Genomic DNA, 23,053 nt, shown 5'->3' with positions numbered 1-23,053 from the left:
TTCCGATCTGCACAAAATTATAAAGAATACTAGTATAAACACTATTTAACCACCACTCAGTTTAAGAAATGTAAATTAGAGATACAGTTGAAGCCCACTATGTATCCCTCCCCAATAGGATCGCTGTCTTTCTCTTTCCCCAAGACGTAACCACCATCCTAAATGTGGTTTATCTTTCCATTGCATTCCTTTCTGTATGCTTGCATATACATACATCCTCACAGGCAACTTTGTATGTATCTACTATCCATTCCTGCTGAGTGAAGCTTCTCTTAGACTTCATATACCCGGTATCATGTCTGTGACTTTCTGGAACCAGCTCTGTCCCTGGATATTTTTCTGGTGCCATCCCCTATCCACAGCCTCTGTCTGTCTCAGCCCCTGTGAATCCTAATTTCCTCGCCAGTCCAGCCCCTACCGTCCTGTTCAATTTACCTCCAGCAGCCCCAAGGCAGTGAACCAAGACTGGTCACCATAGGTGGGTCTCAACTTCTCCCCCTGTGGCTGTCAACCAGCGCTTCTCAAACCTTGGCTGCATCAGAATCCCCTGGAGGGCTTGTTAAAACACAGACTACTGAGCCCCACTCCCAGTTTCTGACTCACAGGTCTTGAGTGGAGCCTAAGAGTTCGTGGGTGATGCTAATAATGCTATTTTAAGGGCCAAACTTTGAGAACCAGTGCTCCAAATCAGTGTCTGGGCTCAGGCTCAGCAGCACCATCTGGCCTCCAGGCAAGCTGGGCCATCCCTCAGGTTTCCTTCAAAAGCACCAAGCAGTACTATGAAATACACATATAACACAAGTCCTGTGTACTTTTAAATGTTCTAGTAGCCACATCTAAAAAGTAAAAAGAGGGCGTCCCTGGTGGTCTAGTGGTTAAGAATCCACCTTGCAGTGCAGGGGACACAGGTTCAATCCCTGCTACAGGAAGATCCCACATGCTGAGGGGCAACTAAGCCCATGTGCCCAGCTCTGAAGCCTGTTTGCCCTAGAGCTCATGCTCCACAAGAGAAGCCACCTCAGTGAGAACCTGTGCACCGTAAGAGGAGAAAGCCCACGTGTAGCAATAAATAAATTTTTGAAAAAGTAAAAAGGAACTGGAGAAAATAATTTTAATGCTATATTTAATAGATTATCATTTCAATGGGTAGTTAGTTATTAGTGAGACTTTACACCATCTTTTACATTTGTAGCACATTTCAACTAAGATTAGCCACATTTTCAATGCTCAGCAGCCACACATGGCTAGTGACTAGTACAGTAAACAAGTTCAGATCTAAAGCCTTGACCTCTATTTCTGTCTTTACAGAACTGTTTTAAATAAAAATTTTGGGGGGGGGCTGCAATAAAAGTATTTACAACAGGCTTATCAAATGGTGGAATGTGATGATGCCTTCCAATGATGTAAAACTGCTTCTCATTTTTAAAGAGATTTAAATCAGGATTATTTATATACATAAATCTATCTACATTTCAGTTTACTACTTTAAAACTTAGTTTTAACTAGAACAAATGCTGTCAAATATATCTGTGGAAGATAAAACCCAATTAGATATTGGATTTTTTACTAGATATTATTAGACAGTTGCTTTTTGGGGGATGGATTTTGGAAGAAAATCAATGTAAATAATATTCCCATGGGCTTCTGAAAAATCTAAAAATAGCGAACAATGGATCCTTTCTTCTTTGTCTTCTTTCTAGTCTTCCAAACTGCAGGAAGAAATGAGAGAAAATGAATGATTATACAGCATCAGTCAGCACCAGAAACTTTCTAGATCTAAGAAAACAGTCTGCTGCATCTGAGGGTTGTATCTCAACAAGGAGAGAAGAAAAACCCATTTTCGTCTTGTAACCTTCACCCTGGATATTGGGTGCATATACAACCCGATGGCTTCAATCATGTGATCCTACCAATCTTGTCTCCCTCTTGCCCAACACCATAAATGCTTTTTTTTCCCCCCTTCTTTTGAGAGGCTAGTCTGGGACTAAAATCACTCTTTCTACCTTAAAAGCCTGTGCTCACTCCACAGATGATACTCCCTTACCCTCCCAGACCCTCGGTTTCCATATCTACCATATGAGAAAGAGGCTGTTATTATGAAACATATCACTGTGCAAACGAGGGAGAAAGTGTTAATCATTAAAAGACAATACATATACCTTCACTACCAACTCAGTGATAAACATCAGTCATCCTATGACTGTTTCTTTTGACTGTCATATAAAATACCCAAATCTACAACTGAACAAATATTTCACTATTAATCACTAAATGTGGTCCTACTTGAAATTCTGAACTGTTTGCTATTCGTAAATAGTTACGCTCTAAAAGGGGTCTTCTCTTAATGCCGGCGACTGCACTTCTGTGGTCAAGAAATGAAGGCCAAACTAGTGCACAGCCCAGTTGCTGTTGCTTTTAGTCATTGTTTTCTAAAGAAATACTGGTCTTAGGTACTGACACATTTACAAATTGTTGGTAGTCTTACAGATAGAGGACAAAAGACCTCATAAGAACAAATGAGAAGCCATGATGTGTATTTCACTTCAAGCTCTTTATATTAGTGGGAACAGGAATGTTCTATAAACATTAGGTAAATTTGAGTTGTTGAACTAATTTCAAACCAATGTTTTCTTAATTTACTCTGAGAATTAAAAAGCAAAAACAAAATTGGTAAATGCCTGGGAACAGCTGGGTTATTTTCAAAGCTATACACAGATACCTGGACTTTCTGGGCCTGTCCTTTGCTGGGTCCAGACCCTTTTCTGGTTCTTCTTGTTTTCTGTTATACTTCTTTTCTTTCCCCTCACTTTTGGTGCCCTGCGCCTCTTCTTTGGAGTTCTCATCCTGGCATTCAGCTGTTTCTTTAGAGAGGAATAATAGACTTTGGGACCAGACATTCACAGAAAAAACATCCCAACACCTAAGGAATGGCAAGATATCCAGTACTCTACCCTTAGGAGAAGCAGGAGGACAGAAGCAACTAAGAAAAGAGTAACTGGGGGCCTTCCTTCTGGCGGATGCAACACTTCCATGGCCCTCATTTGCTGCTGCTTGATCATTTTGACAATGACATTATTTCTTTTTTTCTGGTACATCTGTCACCCTGTGCTACTGATTACTTGTGCTCAAGGATCAGAATCCTCTGGGTCTGATGCATTCTGGATGTTTTGGCCAGAACTTTTTCGCCAAAATATGCTTCACCTCAATAACAAATTCTATGGGGAAGCTCCTGAGTTCCTCAATCCCCTAAATATTTCATTTTGACCAAGTGCTCCTGTATAAGTTCATAATGTTTTGGGATCAACTTTCCAAGAATCTTGACATTTTTAAAAGCTATGAACCAAATATGAGGTCTGCCATTTGCTTGTTCTCTTCCATGTCCTCTCAAGCTCCCTCTCGAACACCTGCCTCCACTGACCTTCACCTGTGGGCTCATAACTGGCACTGTTCATCTCAGACCTTTACCAGGGTTGGCAGAGGGCAGCTTATTTTCACCCCAAACCAAAGAAGTCGTTATGAGGTTGGGCTTCTACTGGGCCCCTCTGGCCTTCGATTAAAGGAGGCCCTGACTCCCGGCCTCCCCTCCTGAGGCACGCCCCCCCGTCTGAGCCTGCCCCCTCCTCGGGATCCCTGGTCCCCAGATCCGGCCTGCAGATGCCAGTGTCTCCATCCCTCCCAACTCCCCCCCGCCCCTCGAATGCTCACTCTCAGGGGCGACAGGCTTCTGTGGCATCTCCCGCAAGCTGGGCTCCTCAGACTCCTTGGTGGCCGTCTCCCATAAAGAGGCCTCCTCGGGTGCCTTAGCCTCCTGGGCTTCCTCTGCCTGCTGCGCCTCCTGGGCTTCCTCAGCCTGCTCCACGTCCTGATCCGGGGCTTCCTCAGCCGGCCCCTCCCCCGATTCCTCCAATGGTACCTGGACCTCGGATAACCCGGCCACGGCGGCTGAGCTGTGGTCAGACAAGCGCAGCCTGGTCTGGTGCCAGACCAACACGCGGTCGTCATTTGGCGGAAGTATGACGTGGTTGTCGGACAAACGGTTCATCATCGAGTGCATCAGATTTAGGACCGTTAGGCTGAAGCCGCTCATGGGGAAGTGGCGCGAGACCACCATGCGGTTCACGCCCTGCGCCTGCTCCTCCACCTCCCTCTCCTCAGCTGGCCTGATGTCGGAGTCTTCCTCAGCGTTCCCGCCCTCCAGGGCCGCCTCCCTCGGGCCTCCTGAAGCCCCCACAACTCCACCTGCCTCAGCCTCAGGCATGGAGTCACCCCTGCGAGGCTCAGAGTTGCGGTCCACACCATCACGGGCTCCGGCCTGGGCCCCCACTGCACCTGTTGGGCCTTCCTGCCCGCCATGGGTCAGATCTCCATCCCCCGTGGTAGACATGGTAGCCGGCAGTTACCTCAGCCGGGCACGCGACGATGGCAATGGCGCAGGTGGTGGCACCCGAAGTGGCTGCCCTGAGAGGAGCCTGAGGGAAGTGAGATGGACCGAGGCAGTCACGGAAGGGACCACAGAGGAGGCCCCACGTCCGGGAGGGTAGGCGGCCAATGGCGGAAGCGTCCGACGGAAGTCGGGCCTCAGGCAGTGGAGCAGGCCACAGTCGAGGGGCGGGGCCGGAACAGTTAACGGTGGCATGTGACCCCTCGTCACGAGCTCTGGGCTCATTTGCTGACAAACAAGGATTGACGTGCTCTGTGTCCAATGAACGGCCAAGGCCCTTGGTTGTCAAATTGCTCACAATTGCCTACTTGTTCTTTGACGCGTTAGGGTTCTGACATGTGTGGAGGTCTTCTAGGCTCGTGTCCTTTATGTAATTGTGCAGGAAAGTATTTATGAAGGCATCCTGGGCCATGTGAACTGTGAGAAATTTCCCACCTGGGAATTTCCACCTGGTAATGGCTCATGTGAATAGAGACAGGGTCATAAAAATGTTGTATATCTCAGATGTTAGCAGTACTAAAAACCTCCGAAGAAGAGAAAGAGAATTTGGACAATTTAACTTAGTGAAAAATAGTTGGAAAAGAGTAGACAAATTGAAATGAATGCAGTCAGAACTGAATGTTGAGAAGTGTTGGAGAAGTTAGGAGCTAGAAGGTGTATAATTAACCCAGACAAATTCACTTAAAGCTCTGAAGACTGAATAAAAAAAGAGAGGTTTCTTTAAAGGATCAGGTCATCTCCTAAGTGATAAGCATGACAGACTTTAAAAGGGCCACCTTTCTAGGATGTTTCAGAGGAAACAGTCTCAGACTTTTTATTGATCTCAAGATCCACTGAGTCCAGACCCCAAGTGTAATTTTGAAAATTATACAGAAATTAACTGCTTTTACAGTCATTCTGTAAAAAAGTTTTGTAGCACTAAAAATATTTTTTGAAAAAGACATAACCGATTACATCTGGATGTTACATTTAGGAAAAATACTAATAAGTCTCATAATTGTAAAGAGGGGATTTTTTTCCCTTTCATTCAGTTCAGTTCCAACCGAATTTCAGTGTTTGCATTTTTCCTCTGTCTCACCTCCTGAATGGAGCATGGTGTTGCTGTAAATCATTGGTTTAAATTTGGAAGGCAATGTCAGTAATCTCTAATCCAAAATTCTCATTATAAAGACAGCAAAAAAGAGGCAGAATCCCAATCTGAGGTCTGAGTTGGTTTAACATTTGCTGCCGTAAGTGATCTTGTAACAGTTGCTTATCATTTCTAGGCCTCAGTTTTATCATCTGTATAGGTGGCGTTCAATGAAAATATGAGTGAGGTAGATGGAAGAAGATGGAATTATATTTAGGATACTACTTTTGTTGAAAATGTGTTTTTAGTTTGATTTTGCCTTGTAAGTTGGTGAATGTTTCTAAGTATGTAGTTTTTTTTTATTTTGTAAAATCTAATAATATTTTCTTTTTTCTTGTTTTAAACATTATAAATTTGTACATCTTTTCTCATCCAGAAATGAATTTTATACTTACTTGTTTTTGGCTATCTTCTGAATGTTTACATTTAACTTCTTAATTTGGGATCAATAATGACTCACAGTGTTAAGATTAAAATCTCAGTTGATTTTTAAACAGCTCACCTATAATACCATTTGTTACACATGAATTCCCCTCTGTAAGGTTTTGTGGGCTTCCGGGGTGGCCCTAGTGGTAAAGAACCTGCCTGCCAGTGCAGGAGATGTAAGAGACCCGGATTTGACGCCTGGGTTGGGAAGATTCTGTGGAGGAGGGCATGGCAATCCATTCCAGTATTCTTGCCTGGAGAATTCTAAGGACAGAGGAACCTGGGGGGTGGGGGAGGGGGCTATAGTCCATAGGGTCACACAGAGTCGGACACAACTGAAGCAACTTAGTATGCACACACATAAGGATGTGTGGCCAAGTCCCCTTTAGCATTTCCTATAAAGAGAAGAGATGCAAGAGAAACACACATTCTCTTAGCGTTTGAGGGCTGGAAAGGCCTTTAGATATGGAATCTAAGACCATTCTTTTTTTAAGTAATTAACCTCCAATTGAAATAAATAAATTTAATAAAGAAATCTACAAACAAAAAAAGAAAAAAAATAATTTTAAAAAATTAAAAAAATAATAAATAGGGAAACTAAAATTTAGAGCTGCTAACTGGCATCCCCAAAGTCATGCCAGTTAGTAGAAGAGCCAGGACTAGGACCAATCTCCTGATCTTTAATCTGGAATTGAAACATACCTCACACATGAGCTTTGGCCATCTTCTTTCCTACTGGACTTGTCTTAGACCAGTGTGATAGAACATGAACATCAGACATGGTCACTCTGAGACCACATTGAAAGGAGACAAGACAGGACCAAAAAGAAGATCATACATGACTAAACATCCCCCTCTCTTGGCTAAAATGAATGTCTACAACTTCTTGACCAATTAGGTCTTTATTCTGGGTCTAGTCTCCTCTCCCTAAAGGGAAGATTTACTCAAATACCAAGCTGAGAATTGCCTCAGCTACCTAAAGACATCTAATCTAGAGCAAACCCCTGTTTCCTTGAAGGAAAAACTTCCCCAAATAACTCATCCAAACCCCAGCCTCTGTAACAGGTTCTTTCTGATACTTGGGAAGGCATCACATGGTTCCCCCATGATGTGTGTTCTCCCTTACTGCAATGAATAGTAAACTGAACTCACTCAACTACAGGCATGTTTTTGTGATCTTTGGCTGGAGGACACTGACGGTGTAAAACATTTCCATCTTTACACTGTAATACATGAACTCAAACAAGTGAGTCAAAAGGCATTGAAAGTTTTTTCTCAGAAAAGGCTTCTCAGAGGAGGGAGGTTTTGGACCCAAAAGATGGGCAACAGGCCCAAACTAAGGACAATAAAGACAGGATGATGTCTCTGTGTGGCCCTTGTTAAAATAGGCTTGTAAACGCCAGTGAGTCCCTGGCTGTAAAAAAGCCTGTGGCCTTCCCTGTGGCTCAGACAGTAAAGTGTCTGTCTGCAGTGTGGGAGACCCAGATTCGATTCCTGGGTTGGGAAGATTGCCTGGAGAAGGGAATGGCAACCCACTCCAGTACTCTAGCCTAGAAAATCCCATGGACAGAGGAGCCTAGTAGGCTAGGCTTGGGTAGTAGCCCATGGGTTTGCAAAGAGTTGGACATGACTTCACTTTCACTTTCATTTTCACTTTAGGAATAGGAAGGTCTGTCTAGTCAAAGCTATGGTTTTTCCAGTAGTCATGTATAGATGTGAGAGTTGGGCCATAAGGAAAGCTGAGCACCAAAGAATTGATGCTTTTGAACCTTGGAATTGGAGAAGACTCTTGAGAGTCCCTTGAACTGCAAGGAGATCAAACCTGTCAATCCTAAAGGAAATCAGTCCTGAATATTCATTGGAAGGACTGATGTTGAAGCTGAAACTCCAATACTTTTGCCACTTGATGTGAAGAACTGACTTATTTGAAAAGACTGGGGAAGATGCTGGGAAAGGTTGAAGGCAGGAGAAGATGGGGATGACAGAGGATGAGATGGTTGGATGGCATCACTGACTCAATAGACATGAGTTTGAGTAAACTCCAGTAGTTGGTGATGGACAGGGAAGCTTGGTGTGCTGCAGTCCATGGGGACACAAAAAAATCGGATATAAGTGAAAAACTGAACTGAACTGAGGGGTAGGAAGAAGAGGCAGATGTTGTTTCTGGCCAGAGGGCAGACCTGGGTGATGCGATGGAGGTCCTTGGGTGAGGAAGGTGCTTAATTAGGGCACTCCCATTTCCTATCCCATGCTGTGACAGGACTGCCTCCATTCTTCTTTAACAGAGAAACACATACTCCCAGGTAGACGGGGTTTTTTTTTCCCCTATAAGAAGTTGCAAACCCATTGACTGTAGCCCACCAGGCTCCTCTGTCGATGGGATTTTCGAGGCAAGACTGCTGGAGTGGGTTGCCATTCTCTTCTGCAGGGGATCTTCCCGACCCAGGGATCGAACCCAGGTCTCCAATTTTTTTACCATCTGAGCCACCAGGGAAGTTGCCCCACCCATGAAACCAGAGTATTAATGCTTTCTTTGTTTCCTCCTATCTCTGTACATTCTTTCTTCAGAAGTTTGAACAAGACCATGACTATTCACTTTAGAGGAGATAGCATGTTACCAAACTAAGCAAACAAAACAAGAGAAATCATACAAGTGTCTTTCCAGGTCAGGAACAACTAGTCTGTCCACTTGAAGCTATAGGACAAACACTCCAGCCCCTAGTCATTTAAGCATTCACTGAGCACACGTAAGCACCTACTATATACCTGGAATTATATTCGGACATGGGGACTCAGTTATCTGAGACCCATGGCTTGTTCTGGTTTACGATCTACAGGGTTAGACAGACACTTGGGCAATGACGACTCACTCTGTTCAGTGCTGTAATAAGGATGAGCACAAGTGTTAAGGAAGCATGGGAGAGTGGATGATTAGCTATGGCCAGTAGATGAAGGGGGTGGGCTGGTGCCTGGGACAGTGTGGAAGAGGGGGCATTTCAGGGGATCCTGAAGCTAGGAGTTCAAGTGGCAGTAAAAAGGCAGGGGCAAGGAGGTTCCTGTAGGTAAAGGAAGCAGCATGAAGAGTGGCAGAGATGTGTTGGTGTGTACCTAGCCGGGGAGCAAAATGGCAGGAGTGTAGAGCAGAGTGGCCGATGGGCCTTTAAAGTAAATAGGGCCGTGAAGGCTCCAATAAAGACTTTGCCCTTTGCCCTGAAAAGGAGGTTGGCCTCCAAAGCAAAAAACCATTGAGATGATGGTAGAGCTAGCAGAAGAGTTTTGGTGCATTTAGGAATGAGTTGAGTCAAGAAAAGTTCTGCTAAGGCCCTCCAAGGTCTTTCTGGCAAGTTTTAGGATCCCACGCTTTTCTTCTTTATAAAAATAATACATATTCTTTGTACAACAGATTAATAAAACACATAAGATTAAAGAGGGTATCAAAAATTCACATCTTGCCCATACAAATGAAGAAGATAATAATAGAAATATAAGCAAAAGACATGGGTAGATAAATCATAGATAAATACAAATGATTTTTAAACATATGGACTTATTCTCAAACAATTCAAATTAAAATTATATTGAAATAATGATGATGATTAGCATTTATTAAATACTTATAGGTTGGGCACTATTTTAAACACATAGATTATGTTATTTACTCCTTGCAATAGCCTTATGATGTGAGTACTGTTGTTATCCATCTTTTGCAAATAAGGAAACCAAACACAGAGATGTTTAGCAACATTCTCAAGGATACACAGCCAGTAAGGAACAGAGCCTGGATTAAGAAGATAAAAATCGCCCTTAATCTCACTATCTAGAAATGATCACTCTGCTATTTAGCAATAGTTCAGTTTCATTTTTCTGAGTTGGCAAAAGACTCTGATTGTTAATTCTTCTCTTTGATTAGAGAATCCCAGTCTCCAACCCTTAAATAATAGGAAGTTGGCTGTTGATTGCAAACAGATATTCTTGATCATGTTACGTTTTCTGTCCCTTTGTTGTTAAAAGCTGTGTGGCTTAGGGTAAACTTACCTATTGTCCTTAGTTTCATCTTAACAAAGAGAATAATTACCACCCCACAGGGTTTTTGTGAATATTTAACATGATAATATACAATGAGCATTATCAGAATTAAGGGTTCTTAGTGAGGTTTGTCTGGGTTTTTTCAACTTCTAAGCATGCCCTTTTTATTCAGAGGAAGCAGAATTTTAATTTGGTCCTCTTGTCCACACTCAATCAGTAATTCCTTGCCTTCTGTACAGAAGAAATGCCCCCTCCCCCACTTTTATGTTCTTAGTAATTTTCATGGGAATCTTCCACCCAAATTGTCCTATGGCTGCCTCCTCCTTGGAATTCAGATTAGTTTTTTTTTTTTTTTTTGATTTTCTAAAAGTTATTTATTTTACTTGGAGGCTAATTACTTTTCAATATTGTATTGTTTTTGCCATACATTGACATGAATCCACCATGGGTGTGGAATTCAACTTGTCATGCAGTGCCACCCTCAAACACTCTTATATTACCACCGTTTCTATTTCCTTCATAGTTTTGAACTTTTCCCATTTAATACATTTTATCTTTGTTTTTATTACTCCTGTCCTAACTCCCCAGCGTCCCCGAGCACCACCAAGAGTTAAGTGCCACAAAATCAGAGCTTATTGTCTGTTTTCTTCATTATGTCCCCCAAACACCTAGAATGATATCTGGAACAGAGTAAATACTGAGACATTTATTTATTTACTTTAAAGATTTATTTATGAATGCCTGCACTGGGTCTTCATTGCTGCAGTGGTTTTTCTATAGTTGCAGCAAGCAGGGTCTAGTCTCTAGTTGCAGGGTGCAGGCTTCTCACTGTGGAGGCTTCTCTTGTTGTGGAGCATGGCTCTAGGCATGTGGGCTCAGTAGTGACTCAGTAGACGGACTCTAGAACACAGGTTTCCTGGACCAGTAATTGAACCCACATCCCCTGCATTGGCAAGCGGATTCTTTACCCCTGAGCCACCAAGGAGGCCCCTTAAACATTTGTTAAATGACTATAAACAACTTGCTTCCTCTGTATTGGTTAATTGTATAAGTTACCAAGTCAAATGCTACTCTGTGTAGGATCACATTTATGAATTTGGAGAGCCCCCAGTGGGTGAGATTAAAGTTGAGCCTTGAATGTTGGTAAAGTTTGGGTAATTTCTCTATATACCAGTACATATCATATTGCCGGAGGGATGGTAAAAAATCTGCTTGCAATGTCGGAGACCCAGGTTCAATCGCTGGCTTGGGAAGATCCCTTGGAGGAGGAAATGGCAACCCACTCCAGTGTTCTTGCTGGGACAATGCCATGGACCGAGGAGCCTGGTGGGCTACAGTCCACGAGGTTGCAAAGAGTCAGCCATGACTGAGTGACAAACACACACACATAAGTATCTTTAGATTGAAGGGGACAAGTTCTAGGAAAAAAAAAAAGTCTTTTAATTTGGTCATTAAAATATATATAAGATGGCAGAGAATTACATCAGTGTAAATGTTTGTTTGCTTTGTGGTTAGCTCATTCTAAATTTCAACGTTTGGAGGTCAGAGAGTTAACACATTAAATTGCTGTGTCTTTACATAGTGTAAGTTAAAAATCCTCTAAAATTTTCTTCCACTACTTTGCCACAGGGTTTGAAATTGCCTATCTTAGCATCATTTCATAGGACCTTTCAGAGACAAGTACATTGTATGTTAACTTGGTATCACATCCTTCCTGAAAATACTATTATTTTTGTATCATTAGCCAGGTATTATATTAGGCAGGGTCTTGAGGAATTGGGACAGGAACCTTGAGAGCAGATGAGTAGGAGAATGAAGGAAAGATCTGGGGGCATGGGGTGTTCCCAGGGATAGGAGGCCTATCTGGGGAGTGACAGTGACCCTGATTCTAGGTGCTTGGGGATGATGGTGGAATTGAGGAGGACAGCAGGGGCCACTGCTTGATAGGATGTCACTGAAAAAACAGGTAAAGGATCTAGGAATGCAAGTCTTGTTCCACTTTTATAGCTTTGCCTCAGGTCAACTTGTCTCTGGAGGTATTTGGTACTTTAAGACAGAAAAGTGAAGAAGATTCTTTGAGGTTCCATACAGTGAGGGTCTTGAGATGGGATGTAGGGAGGCTGCCTGTGAAGTATGCTATTGTAGCATACTGGAGAAGCAGTCTGCTAATGCCATCCTGAATGGGTGTCTAAGTGACCTTAACTAATTGTGGAATGAGTCCTTCCCCCCAAACTCCCTTTCTCTGATGAACTACCTTTCACCCACTTTCTTACCCCGATTCTAGAGATTAGGCACATTTAAAGTCACACATAAGGCTATAGGTATGAGCACTAATAGAAACTTCCTTGGGTCCTAGGTAATCTCTGCTGAGTTTAAGAAACAAAACAATAGAAACGGAGTTGGAGGTCTGCACATCCTTTCCTCAAATGGTAACTGGTGTCATGAGTTTGGTGTTTCATTCCCATGTACTTTGCCTACATTGTTGGGAAATGAAAGAGGTTGTTAAATATACACTTATATCCCAAAGTACATAGCATTTTTGGCATGTTTTAAAACTTTATATAAATGGCATCACCGGATCTATGTTCTTCTGTCATTAGTTTTGCCTTACACTTTTCTCCACTACCTCCAGGAAATCATTATCCTCAGAGGGGTGTGTGACTCAAGTTCCAAGGTGTTCTAGTCTCCTCTCCAGAGGAGCCCTTGGGTCCTAGTCACTTTACCGTCAACACTTTGGAGCCAGTGAATTAAGGTTGGTCTTAGATGGAGGTGAGCCTCTTCTTCTGTTGTCTTAGCCAAAGTGGAGGGCTGGGCTCACTTGCACCATGTGACCTCCTAGACCATTACCCTGGGAGCCGCACTTTGAAAACCACTACTCTAGAGCAAGAGACAGAGAATGAGATGGTTGGGTGGCATCACTGACTCGATGGACATAAGTTTGAGCAAGCTCTGGGAGTTGGTGATGGACAAGGAGGCCTGGCGTGGTGCAGTTCACGGGGTTGCAAAGAGTCAGACCCGACTGAGCGACTGAACTGACTGACTGGCTCTAGAGCAGGCATCCCCAACCTCCGGGATCTAGTGCCTCATGATCTGAGGTGGACCTGATGTAATAACAATAGAAATAAAGTGCACAATGAATGTAATGCACCTGAATCATCCCCAAGCCATCCCCCTCCTCCCTGGTCCGTGGAAAAATTGTCTTCCTTGAAACTTATCTCTGGTGCCAAAAACGTGGGGGACCACAGCTCTAGAGCATCTTTTGCCCCTTGATATTTTAGCCTTCTTTCAACAAAATAATCTGATGCAAGTTTACCAAAAGGTGAACAGGTAGCATTCCTAGAAGGTAGAGTGCTACAAAAACTGCTCTGCTAAGTATAAAATGAAGACAAGACTTTATTAACACCCCAGTGATGAATCACTTGTCTCCAAATTTCTTTTGATTTAAACATCAGTGCAAAGATCCTTAAAGAAGCTGACAGTACTGAAGGTGGCTTACTGGAACCCTTAACCATGCACATGGTTCGGTTAAAAGTGCATTGTGTACTAGTGAGTACAAGAGACTACATTTCTACAGCACAATGATGAAGGCACAAGTCAAGTAAGCTAATTTGAAAACTGCTTCAATTGGTTTCTCAGGAAGGCTTTTAAACCACTCTTAGTTTGCAGTAAGGATTCTGATATTTTACAGCTGTCGGTATATACCTATGACAAAAGTACTTCACGAGAACCAAACTATGGATGTTCAAGGATGCAGTAAATTATGTATCTGGCAGAAAAGTGAAGAAAGCACTGGTTTTAAAACCTTTTATAAGCTGCTTATTAGGTACCTAGAAACTTTTTTTAAAAGAAGGTATAAGCAGTGCAGCGTATGTTCAAGCTATTCTCTAATGATCTTTAACGCCCTTGGCTCACTGCAGCTTGCATTCAGCAAAGTCGTGTTTATTTTAGGCTTCTTCTTCCTCTTCTTCTGGTTAATCATTTTCTTCCTCTTGCTTTGCTTCTTCTCTCTTGATTCTTCGCCTGTGTCATCGTCATCATTCTGTGCGTCTTGTCCTGTTGAGTAAAATACTGATCTTGTACACTCATGAAAGAGAACTGCAATTGATCTTCCGGAATTTTACCTGTACCAACCCCACTTAGTATTCTAAATTTTGGAATTTCTAGAGTACAAAAGTAGCTGAAGTATGAGTCCTTGAAAGTTGTTTTGTACCCTATTCTAGAAATTCCATTTCCTTTGCTATCCTGTTCCTTAATGCATTCTGAGTGACATTCTACTTCCAATGTATTCAGCACCCAATGCAGCCTATAACTTGTGGTCCGTGAGAACAGAAGGATCAAAATCATCCAGGTATGACTTTATTAGATATGTTTCACTCAGCACCTCATTTGAGAAATAGTCACTGGATTCAGAGAAGTTCAACTGTGAAATTCGTAGGCTCTCCAGCATCTGAGAACTTGTGGACAAGTATTTCAGGTGCTCTAAAATAGGCTCATGGACTTTCTGAATCATATTTCTGAGAATTCTGCATTCTTCAAAACTTTCTTGCCAAGATAAAGAATTCTTTCAGGGTGGCTTTTACCGTCAGACTTTTCCTCAAGTTTTCTTTTTGATTTCCTGAACAACTGCCTCCGCAATACCTGGTTTCCATTTATTTTCGTCATCTGTAAGCTCACAAGATGATTTTGTATCTCTTATCATACAGGTTGATAGAGGCATACTTTCTCTCAGTATCATGAATTACTTTATGATGTTTAGATTTTGTTTTTGCCTGTTCTAACTGGAAGTTTCTGGGGCATTAAGTTGCTTAATGATATTAATCAAGTCCTGAAAACAGCTTACACGTGCTACAAGTGAAGCAGCACATCTTTCTTGGGAAGCCTGAGGAATTTGCCTCCCCTCAACAGTTTTTTCTTCCTTCCTGTTCTCAACAGCATGGTGCCCCTCAATCGTGGCACATTCCAGTCTCCGTGCCACAGACTCTGTGACAGAAAACAGTCTCCTGCGCACAGCTTAAAGGTCTTCTGCTTTCCTACCTCAGGGCCTTTATGTTCCTCTGGTGAACTACGAGGCCAAGTTGCTCAAGTGTCCTCTATCATCTCATTAAGATACACAGGCCAGGAGGGTGTGGGTGGGGAAAGATGTTGGGCAGCCCAAGGCACCGTAGTCTGTCTTTCTGGCCCCTTGAGGTGGGATCCTTCCCCTGACTTTCAAGAGCTGCCTCCTCCAAATCAAAGTAAATGTTGAAAGTCTTCAACCCTCCCTTGGACACGACTGCCATCTTCCCCTCCTCCCTTCCATCCTTCACAGCACAGGCTCTGGTTGGGCCAGTAAAGCTGGTTTTATGTCACTTTCATCCAACATAAAACCTCAATAGCTCTGGCTGTGAAGTGGGGGCAGAGGTGAGAGCCAACTGGGAAGGTGGCTTCAGTGGTGCTGCTGGGGTGAGGGGGCTGCGGGGCCAGGGGACTGCTGGTGTGAGGGGGCTGCAGGGCTGGGCGAGTGCTGGGTTGAGGGGACTTTGGGGCTGGGGCGTGCTAGGGAGGGTGCTGGGCTTTGGCCTAGGTGATAGCCCCCCTGATGGGTGACCAGGATTAGGCAAGGATGGCTGAGGAACAGAGCCCCTTCCCAGAATAGAAAGTCTGGTGGCCTCAACACAGAGCAGGACCTCACTGTCAGGGTAGGACCTCACTGTCAGGCTAGGAGATTCCCTCCGTGTCACCTGGCATTGAGCTGGCATTGAAATCTGACCTAGGTCAGGGCATGTCAAACGGGAGCAGCCAGGCTCAGGGAAGGTTGGCCCCTGCTGTTCCCTCCAGGATGTTTGGTCCTGGAGGCCTCTAAGCCTAAGAGAATTTGCTGCAAAAAGGTGATTGACAGGCTATCTCTTCCTTGTCCCTCCCCCTGCCCCCCCCACACCCCCGCACTTGGCTTTATTGAAGAGGGGCTCATTGGTCCTCTCTCTAAGCAGACCCCAGGAAGAAGGCCTGGTTTAGGAGTACCAGCATGCAATATGCAAGTGAATCCAGACAGGGAGCTTTTAACATACAATAGGTTTAAGTTCCACCAATGGGTCGGCATTTATTCCCAGTATTACAAATTGCAATCAGACTTTTGCTTTTATACCACAGTTTGGTCGTAGGTTAAGAGTAGTGTGATTTTGTGCCAAATGGCCTGGAGGTCAATGCTCAGACATTCCCGAAAATGTCTAGAAGGGCCCTTAGACATCCTGGAATCCATCGGTTTTCCAAACTTCGGTGCACATAGGAAGCACCCTAGAGGGCTTGTGGGACCACAGATTGCTGGGCCCCATCCCAGTGGTGAGGATTCTGGATCTGGGGAGACCTGAGAGTTTGCATTGCCAAGGACTTCTCGTGTGAGGTTCATGCTGCTGGTCTGGCTACTGCACTTGGAGAACCAGGGGTCTAATCCAACGTCTTCATTTCATAGATGGATCAGCTGAGGCAGAACCCCAGCTGGGTTCCAAATTTGGCATTAACGCTTACCAGGTGTTACGACTTTGCAATCTCATTTAGCTGTTCTGGGCCTGCGTTTTCTAATCTACAAAATTAGGTAAGAGCCTCGGTCATTCCTACCCCGGATTCAGCTTGCAGGTGGCTGCTCTTGGGTAGTTACTCAGGCTTTTAGTAACAGCCCTCTGGTTTGGTGTGGTGCTGTCACGTGGTTCTCAGGTCCGTGAGCTTCCACAGCTTCCCTCTGGTTCCTGGGTCGGGTTTAGGCCCTGGCTTTCCTGTGTGGAGCACTGAGAGACGAAGATGCTATCAGGTGGAGGGTAGGACATAAAGCTTTGTTCTTTTTGCTGTGGTTTTCTCATTTTGCAGGTGCCTCTTACGTTTGCTTACATTTCTAAGAATATTGGTTTTCTTTTCTGATGTAGAAAGTTTCCCAATGTTTTCCTTTTCTGTTTCCTTCATATTCGTTGAATTTAAAAATTCTTTACCACCTGATCATAAGGCTATTCAAGGATATATTTTCTTGTTTTCCTTGTGATTTTTATGTTGTATACCCTTATCCCTCTGGAGTTATTTTGACATGTGTCATGAAGTTTGGATCCTGGGTGACTTTCCTTTTTGTAAATGGCTAAACTCTGGCATCATTTGTTGAGTAATCCCTTTCCTCTCTTTGGATGTCTGGCTGTGCATTCTTAGCACTCTAAGAATGTAGAATAGGTGGGAGTGAGATCTTTGTCCAAGCCCACTTTTTTCAGATGGGGAAGCTGAGGCCCAGAGCAGCTAACTGGATTTCCTAAGGTCATGTTAGTGAATGGAGAAGCTCTGACTTGTTTTGTGTGTGTGTGTGTTTATTTTTGGCCGTGCTGAGGCTTCATTGCTGTGCTCGGGCTTTCTCTAGTTGGGGTGAGCAATGGCTTTTCTTGCTGCAGAGCATGGGCTCTACAGTGCAGGTTCAGTCGTTGTGGCCCATGGGCTTCATTGCTCCTTGACACGTGGAACCTTTTCGGAGTAGGAATGGAACCCGTGGACCCTGCACTGGCAGGAGGATTCTTAACCACTGAGCCACCAGGAAAGTCCAGATGTCTGTGACTTCTAATCTGAGTTTGAGATATATAGGTCTGCTTGTCTGTCTAGCTCCAGGGACATTTGACAGGGGCAGGTTAACTAACTGGCCACAAAGTAAATGAGCATGACCTAGGGTCTCTGAAAGGTAGAGACCAGCCTTCCTCAGCCAGCCCAGAGAAACCAGTAAATATTTACTGCACGCCTGTGTTCAAACTGCCCTGGTGGTTCAGTGGTAAAGAATCTGCCTGCAGTGCAGGAGATGGGGGCGCTGTGTAGGAGATTCAGGTTCAATTCCTAGGTTGGGAAAATCCCCTGGAAGTGAAAATGGCAACCCACTCCAGCCTTCTTGCCTGGAGAATCCCATGGACGGAGGGGCCTGGTGGGCTACAGTCCATGAGGTCAGAAAGAGTTGGACACGACTGGGCACACACACATTCAGTTACCTTTTCTGTGTTGGTGGTGGTTGTGAGAATATTTAAGATCTGCTCTCTTAGCAGCTTTGAAGGATACAACATAGTATTGTAACTATAGTCACCATACTGAATCTCAGATCCCCTGAACTTGTTGATCTTATAGTTGGAAGTTTGTATCCTTTGAACAACATCTCCTCGTTTCCCGTCCCTGCAGCCCCTGGCAACCACCATTCTACTCTGTGTTTCTGTGAGTTTGGCTCGTTTTTAGATCCCACATATAAGTGAGATCATACAGTATCTGTTTTTCTCTGACTTATTTCACTTAGCATAATGCCTTCATGGTTTATCCATGTTGTCTTGACATTCAGGATTTCCTCTTTTTTATGACCAAATAATATTTCATAAATGTATATATGTATATACATTTACACCCACATTTTGTTTATCCATTCATGCACAGGCACTTTGATTTTTTCCATGTCTTGGCTCTTGTGAATAATGTTGCAATGAACAAGGAGCTGCAGACATTTCTTTTAGGTAGTTATTAAATTCTCTTTGGCTATATGTCCAGAAGTGGGATTTCTGGATCATATGGTTTTAGTTTTAATATTTTGGAGGAAACCTTATGCACTTTTACATAGTGCCTGTTCCAAGTTACCTTCCCACCAACAGTGTACAAGGGTTCCCTTTCCTTTAATATCCTTGCCAACACTTGTTTTGTCTTTTTGATAATACTCATTTGAACAGTATTGTATGAGTTCCTATATTAACCGTTTCTCAGATAGATGATTTGAAGAAATTTTCTCCCACTCCATAGATTGGCTTTTCATTTTGTTGTTTCCTTGGCTGTGCATGAGCTTTTTTATTTGATGTAGTCTCACTTGTCTATTTTTGCATTTGCTGCCTGTACTTTTAGCCTCATACCCCAACAGTTTTTTTTTTTTTTTTGCCAAAACCTAGGTCAAGGAGCTTGTCATGGGAAAGCTGTGTTTTCTTCCAGGAGTTTCATGGTTTCAGGTCTTAAATTTAAGTCTTTAACCCATTTCAAGTGAATTTTTGTGAGTGCTATAAGATAGGAGTCCAATTTTATTCTTCTCATGGGGATAACTTGTTTTACCCAGTACCATTTATTGAAAAGTCTTTTCCCGCTAAATATTCTTGGCTCCATTGTGAAATGTAGTTGACCGATTATGCATGGGCTTATTTCTGAGCTCTTGATTCTGTTCCACTGTTCCATGCTGTTTCAAATACTATACTTTGTAATATAGTTTGAGATCAGACAGTGTGATCTCTCCAGCTTTGTTGTTCATTCTCAGGATTGTTTGGGTGTTTGGAGTCTTTTGTGTTTCCACCCAAATTGTAGATTGCTTTTTCTATTCTGTGAAAAGATGTCATTGAAATTTTGATAGGAATTGCATTGAATGTGTAATTGGCTTTGGGTAGTATGGACGTTTTAACAATATTCTTTTTATACAGGAAATGGGGATATCTTTCCCTTTCTGTCTTCTTCAATTTCTGTCCTCAGTGTCTTATTGTTTTGGTGTATAGATCTTTTTACCTCCTTGGTTAAATGTATTTCTAAGTATTTTACTGTGTTTGCTGTATTGTAAATGAGATTATTTTCATTATTTCTTTTTCAGATACTTTGTCCTTAGGGTATAGAAATGCAACAGATTTTTGTATGTTGATCATAGGTGTTGAAAATTTACCAAATTCACTGATGAGTTCTAAAATTTTTTAATGCAGTCTTTAGGTTTTCTGTATATAAGTTCATGTCATCTGCAAACAGACAATTTAACTTCGTCCTTTCTGATTTTGATATCTTTTATTTTTCTTGCCTACTTTCTCTGAGACTTGAGTACAATCCTGAATACGAGTGGTCAAAGTGCGCACCCTTATCTTGTTTCTGTTCTTAGAGGAAAAGCTTTCAATTTTTCTGCATTGAGGATGATGTTAGCTGTGGGCTTATGCAGGTGGCCTTTATTATGTTGAAGTATGTGCATTCCAACCTTATTTGCTGAAATTTTTTTTTTTATCATGAAAGGATTTTGAATTTTGTCAAATTCTTTTTTTTTTTTGCCACTTGTTGAGATGATCGTATGATTTTATCTTTCATTCTATTAATGTGACATTTACTGATTTGTATAATTTGAACCGTCCTTGCATCCCAGGGGTAAATCCCTCCTGATCGTGTGCTATGGAATTCAATTTGATAGTGTTTTGTTGAGAAATTTTGCATCTACCTTTATTAGGAATATTGGTTCATAATTTCTTATAATATCCTTATCTGGTTTTGGTGTCAGAGTAATGCTGGTCTCATACAATAAGTCTGGGAGTGTTCCCACCTCTTTGAATTTTTGGTAGCTGAGAAGGATTGGCATTCATTCTTTGAATGTTTGGTAAAATTCACCAGGGAAGCCATCTGGCCTTGGAATTTTATGTGTTGGGAGTTTTTTGATTACGGATTCATTCTCCTTATTTGTTGCTCTTCTGTTCAGATTTTCAGTATCTCCATGATTCAGTCTTGGTAGGTAGTATGATTCCAGTAATTTATCCATTTCTTCTAGGTTATCCAATATGTTGGTGTGTAATTGTTCATCGTTATCCCTTCAAATCCTTTGCATTTGTGTCATATCATTCATAATGGTTCCATTTCATTTATAATTTTGCATCTTCTCTTTTCAGGACTAACTCTATCAGTTTTTCAATTTTGATTATCTTTTCAAAAAACCAACTTTTAGTTTCATTGTTCTTTTTTCTATTTTCATGTTCTCTATTTCATTTATTTACAAATCTTTATTTCTATGTTTCTCTTAAATTTGGGCTTATTTTTTTTGTAGTTCCTTGTGGTATAATGTGTGTTTGAGATCTTTTTCTAAAATTAATGTAGGCACTTATTACTATAAACTTTCTTCTTAAAAATTCTTTTGCTGCATAAGTTATGATATGTTTCTATTTTTATTTGTTTCAATACATTGTTTTTATTTCCCTTTGATTTCTTTGACCCATTAGGTGTTGAGGACTGCACTGTTTAGTTTTCATGTATTTGTGAATTTTCCAAACTTCTTCCTGTTTTTGATTCCTAGTTTTATAACATTTTAATCCCAAAAGATACTTGATAAAATTACAATTTTCTTACATTTGATGAGACTTGTTTTGTCTATTTGGGATAACTATTACCATTAACACTTGTTGTTTTAACTTGCCTAGGTCCTGACTGTCTACATATGGCTTTCCCATCTTGTTTTGAATCCTCACCATTGCCTATGAGATTTCTGCTTTCAGGAAAGGGCTGTGATGCTGGATACGTTGTTGCAGATTTACTTATAAACCAGTTGTCCTTGGACAATGTGCTTTAGAAGAGAGGATGCAAAAATGTCTTCTTGGAGTTATTAAGAGGTTATTTTCCTTGAAAAGGAAAAACAGGTGTCTCTAATGTAAAAGTCTCGATGATTTAGTCCAAAGATTGTGGACTGCGTGCTTCGTTAAATGTCTCAGTTTTTCATTGCTACTCCATGCTTTGTAAAGACTAGTTTCCCAATCAGTTCACTACCCATTAAATCACCTTCCCTGTGTCCCTGGGGGACCCTAATGCCTGTGAATTGGGTAATAGTACACTTCTTGTACTAATTATAAGTGATAGAACATTTATATGGAACACTCTTTACACATGCCCCATGTCAATCTGTTCCAGGCCTGGAAACAGTAAGCACCTCCCTATGAGACAGAACATTTCTTGTGGATTATTTACTCCTCTGGTTAGTCCATTAGTGTTTGTCATCTTGCCCCAATTTCACTGTGACCTGGTCTTCGATTGCCCAGAAATGTATTGCTCGTCCTACATATCCTATTGTTGAAGGTCTTAAGACCTTGCTGAAATTAAAAATTCTACAGATGCCAAAAGCCATACTTCCAATCAGGCAGACAACAAGCTTACCACAGTGAAGAAAGTCTGGGGCCAGTGGAGAGCTGTCTTCCCCTCTCACTCCAGCACTGAGGTGGAGAACGCCATGTACCCAAACTTTTAGTGCCTTCCACTCAGGAGCTTCTGCTTCAAAGGTTTTAGCCCAAAGCAAGGCTATATGCCCTCACCCCCACCCTGTGGCATAGTGGTAAAGACTCTGCCTGCCAGTGCAGGATTTCCAAGAGATGCAGGTTCAATTCCTGGGTCCAGAATGTCCTCTGGAGAAGGAAAAGGCAACCCACTCCAGTATTCTTGCCTGGGAACTCCCATGGACAAAAGAGGCTCGCAGGCTACATACAGCCCATGGGGTTGCAAAGAGTCTGACATGACTGAGCACACACACTCTCACACTTTCCTGCCCCCATTCCTAGAGGCACACATACCTCAAAAGTTACTAGACTGGACAGCCCCCACATCCCCAGTGAACCAGTCACCCTCAACCACAGAGAAGAGGGAAGTTCAAAATGGGGAGTGGAAGAGGAGAGGAGTCAGGATGAGAGGGATGGTTAGCTATGAGGGATGGGGACAAGTAGCCCAGCAAGTTTTGTCTCCTTCCTCCCTATCTTGCCTCACAGTCTTTTGTAGCATTGCTTCAATTAAGAACTTCAGGCAAAGGAATAAAGATGTAGAATCATTTGCCATAAGAGTCAGTTGGTTAATAGGCTGGCTCTTCAAGGCACTGACCACCCTAAATTTTCACCTAGGTTCACTGGAAGTTGGTTAAAATTTCCTGTCTAAGTCCTTCTCCTTAATTCCATCCCCCAAACACATCAAATACTGTGAGCTCCCTTTGGATTCCTGTGTAGTGCCTACCTCATTTTCTTGGGCAACCCAGAAGAGTCTTAGTATAACTTTCAGTGTGTCTGCCTCTGATACCTTGGGACTACTTTGCTTAAACAGAAATGCAGGACTAGACATAACTGTGCTTTTTCACTTCTGAGTGTAATGGTTGAGGAAAATCAATGGGTCCTTGGTTTTCCTGATGATGGTATAATGTGATACTGAAAGCTTGTTGCTGAATGAAAACACACCGGGATTCTTGGCCTCTGGTGGAGAAGAATTCAATCCAGGGCCAGAGACGAGGCTTGATCGCTCAGAGCTTTTGTGTGATAAAGTTT

General features: G+C 42.5%; 2 protein-coding genes across 3 annotated transcripts in view; one reads left to right on the top strand and one right to left on the bottom strand.

Annotated features, from left to right (window-relative positions):
• Positions 1 to 1,106: 1,106 nt before the first annotated feature.
• LOC147341503 (cancer/testis antigen 47A-like) lies at positions 1,107 to 15,419 on the bottom strand. 2 transcript variants are annotated; one of them, XM_086387328.1, is made up of 3 exons: positions 3,706 to 15,419; positions 2,720 to 2,861; positions 1,107 to 1,709 (listed from the first exon to the last, which is right to left on the bottom strand). In XM_086387328.1, exons 1-3 carry the CDS (start codon positions 4,382 to 4,384, stop codon positions 1,697 to 1,699), a joined length of 834 nt encoding a protein of 277 aa, XP_086243454.1. In that variant the 5' UTR covers positions 4,385 to 15,419; the 3' UTR covers positions 1,107 to 1,696. The 2 variants fall into 2 exon arrangements, with proteins under 2 accessions (XP_086243454.1, XP_086243453.1); XM_086387327.1 differs by lacking the exon at positions 1,107 to 1,709 and having other exon boundaries at positions 1,971 to 2,861.
• A 1,206-nt stretch (positions 15,420 to 16,625) lies between these two features.
• LOC147341495 (uncharacterized) overlaps positions 16,626 to 23,053 on the top strand; it is a 786,153-nt gene continuing 779,725 nt past the window's right edge. The window contains exon 1 of the transcript XR_015158808.1: positions 16,626 to 16,813. The gene's annotated coding sequence lies outside the window, so the exon portion shown is untranslated. The remainder of the gene's footprint in view (positions 16,814 to 23,053) is intronic.

Source organism: Bos grunniens, chromosome X (genome assembly GCF_055505025.1).
Source record: "Bos grunniens cultivar Pamir isolate PY7600 chromosome X, Bosgru_T2T1.0, whole genome shotgun sequence".
In the NCBI taxonomy this organism is placed as follows: Eukaryota; Metazoa; Chordata; class Mammalia; order Artiodactyla; family Bovidae; genus Bos; species Bos grunniens.
Note: the sequence above shows the minus strand (reverse complement) of the source record. Positions and strands in the feature narration are given on the sequence as shown.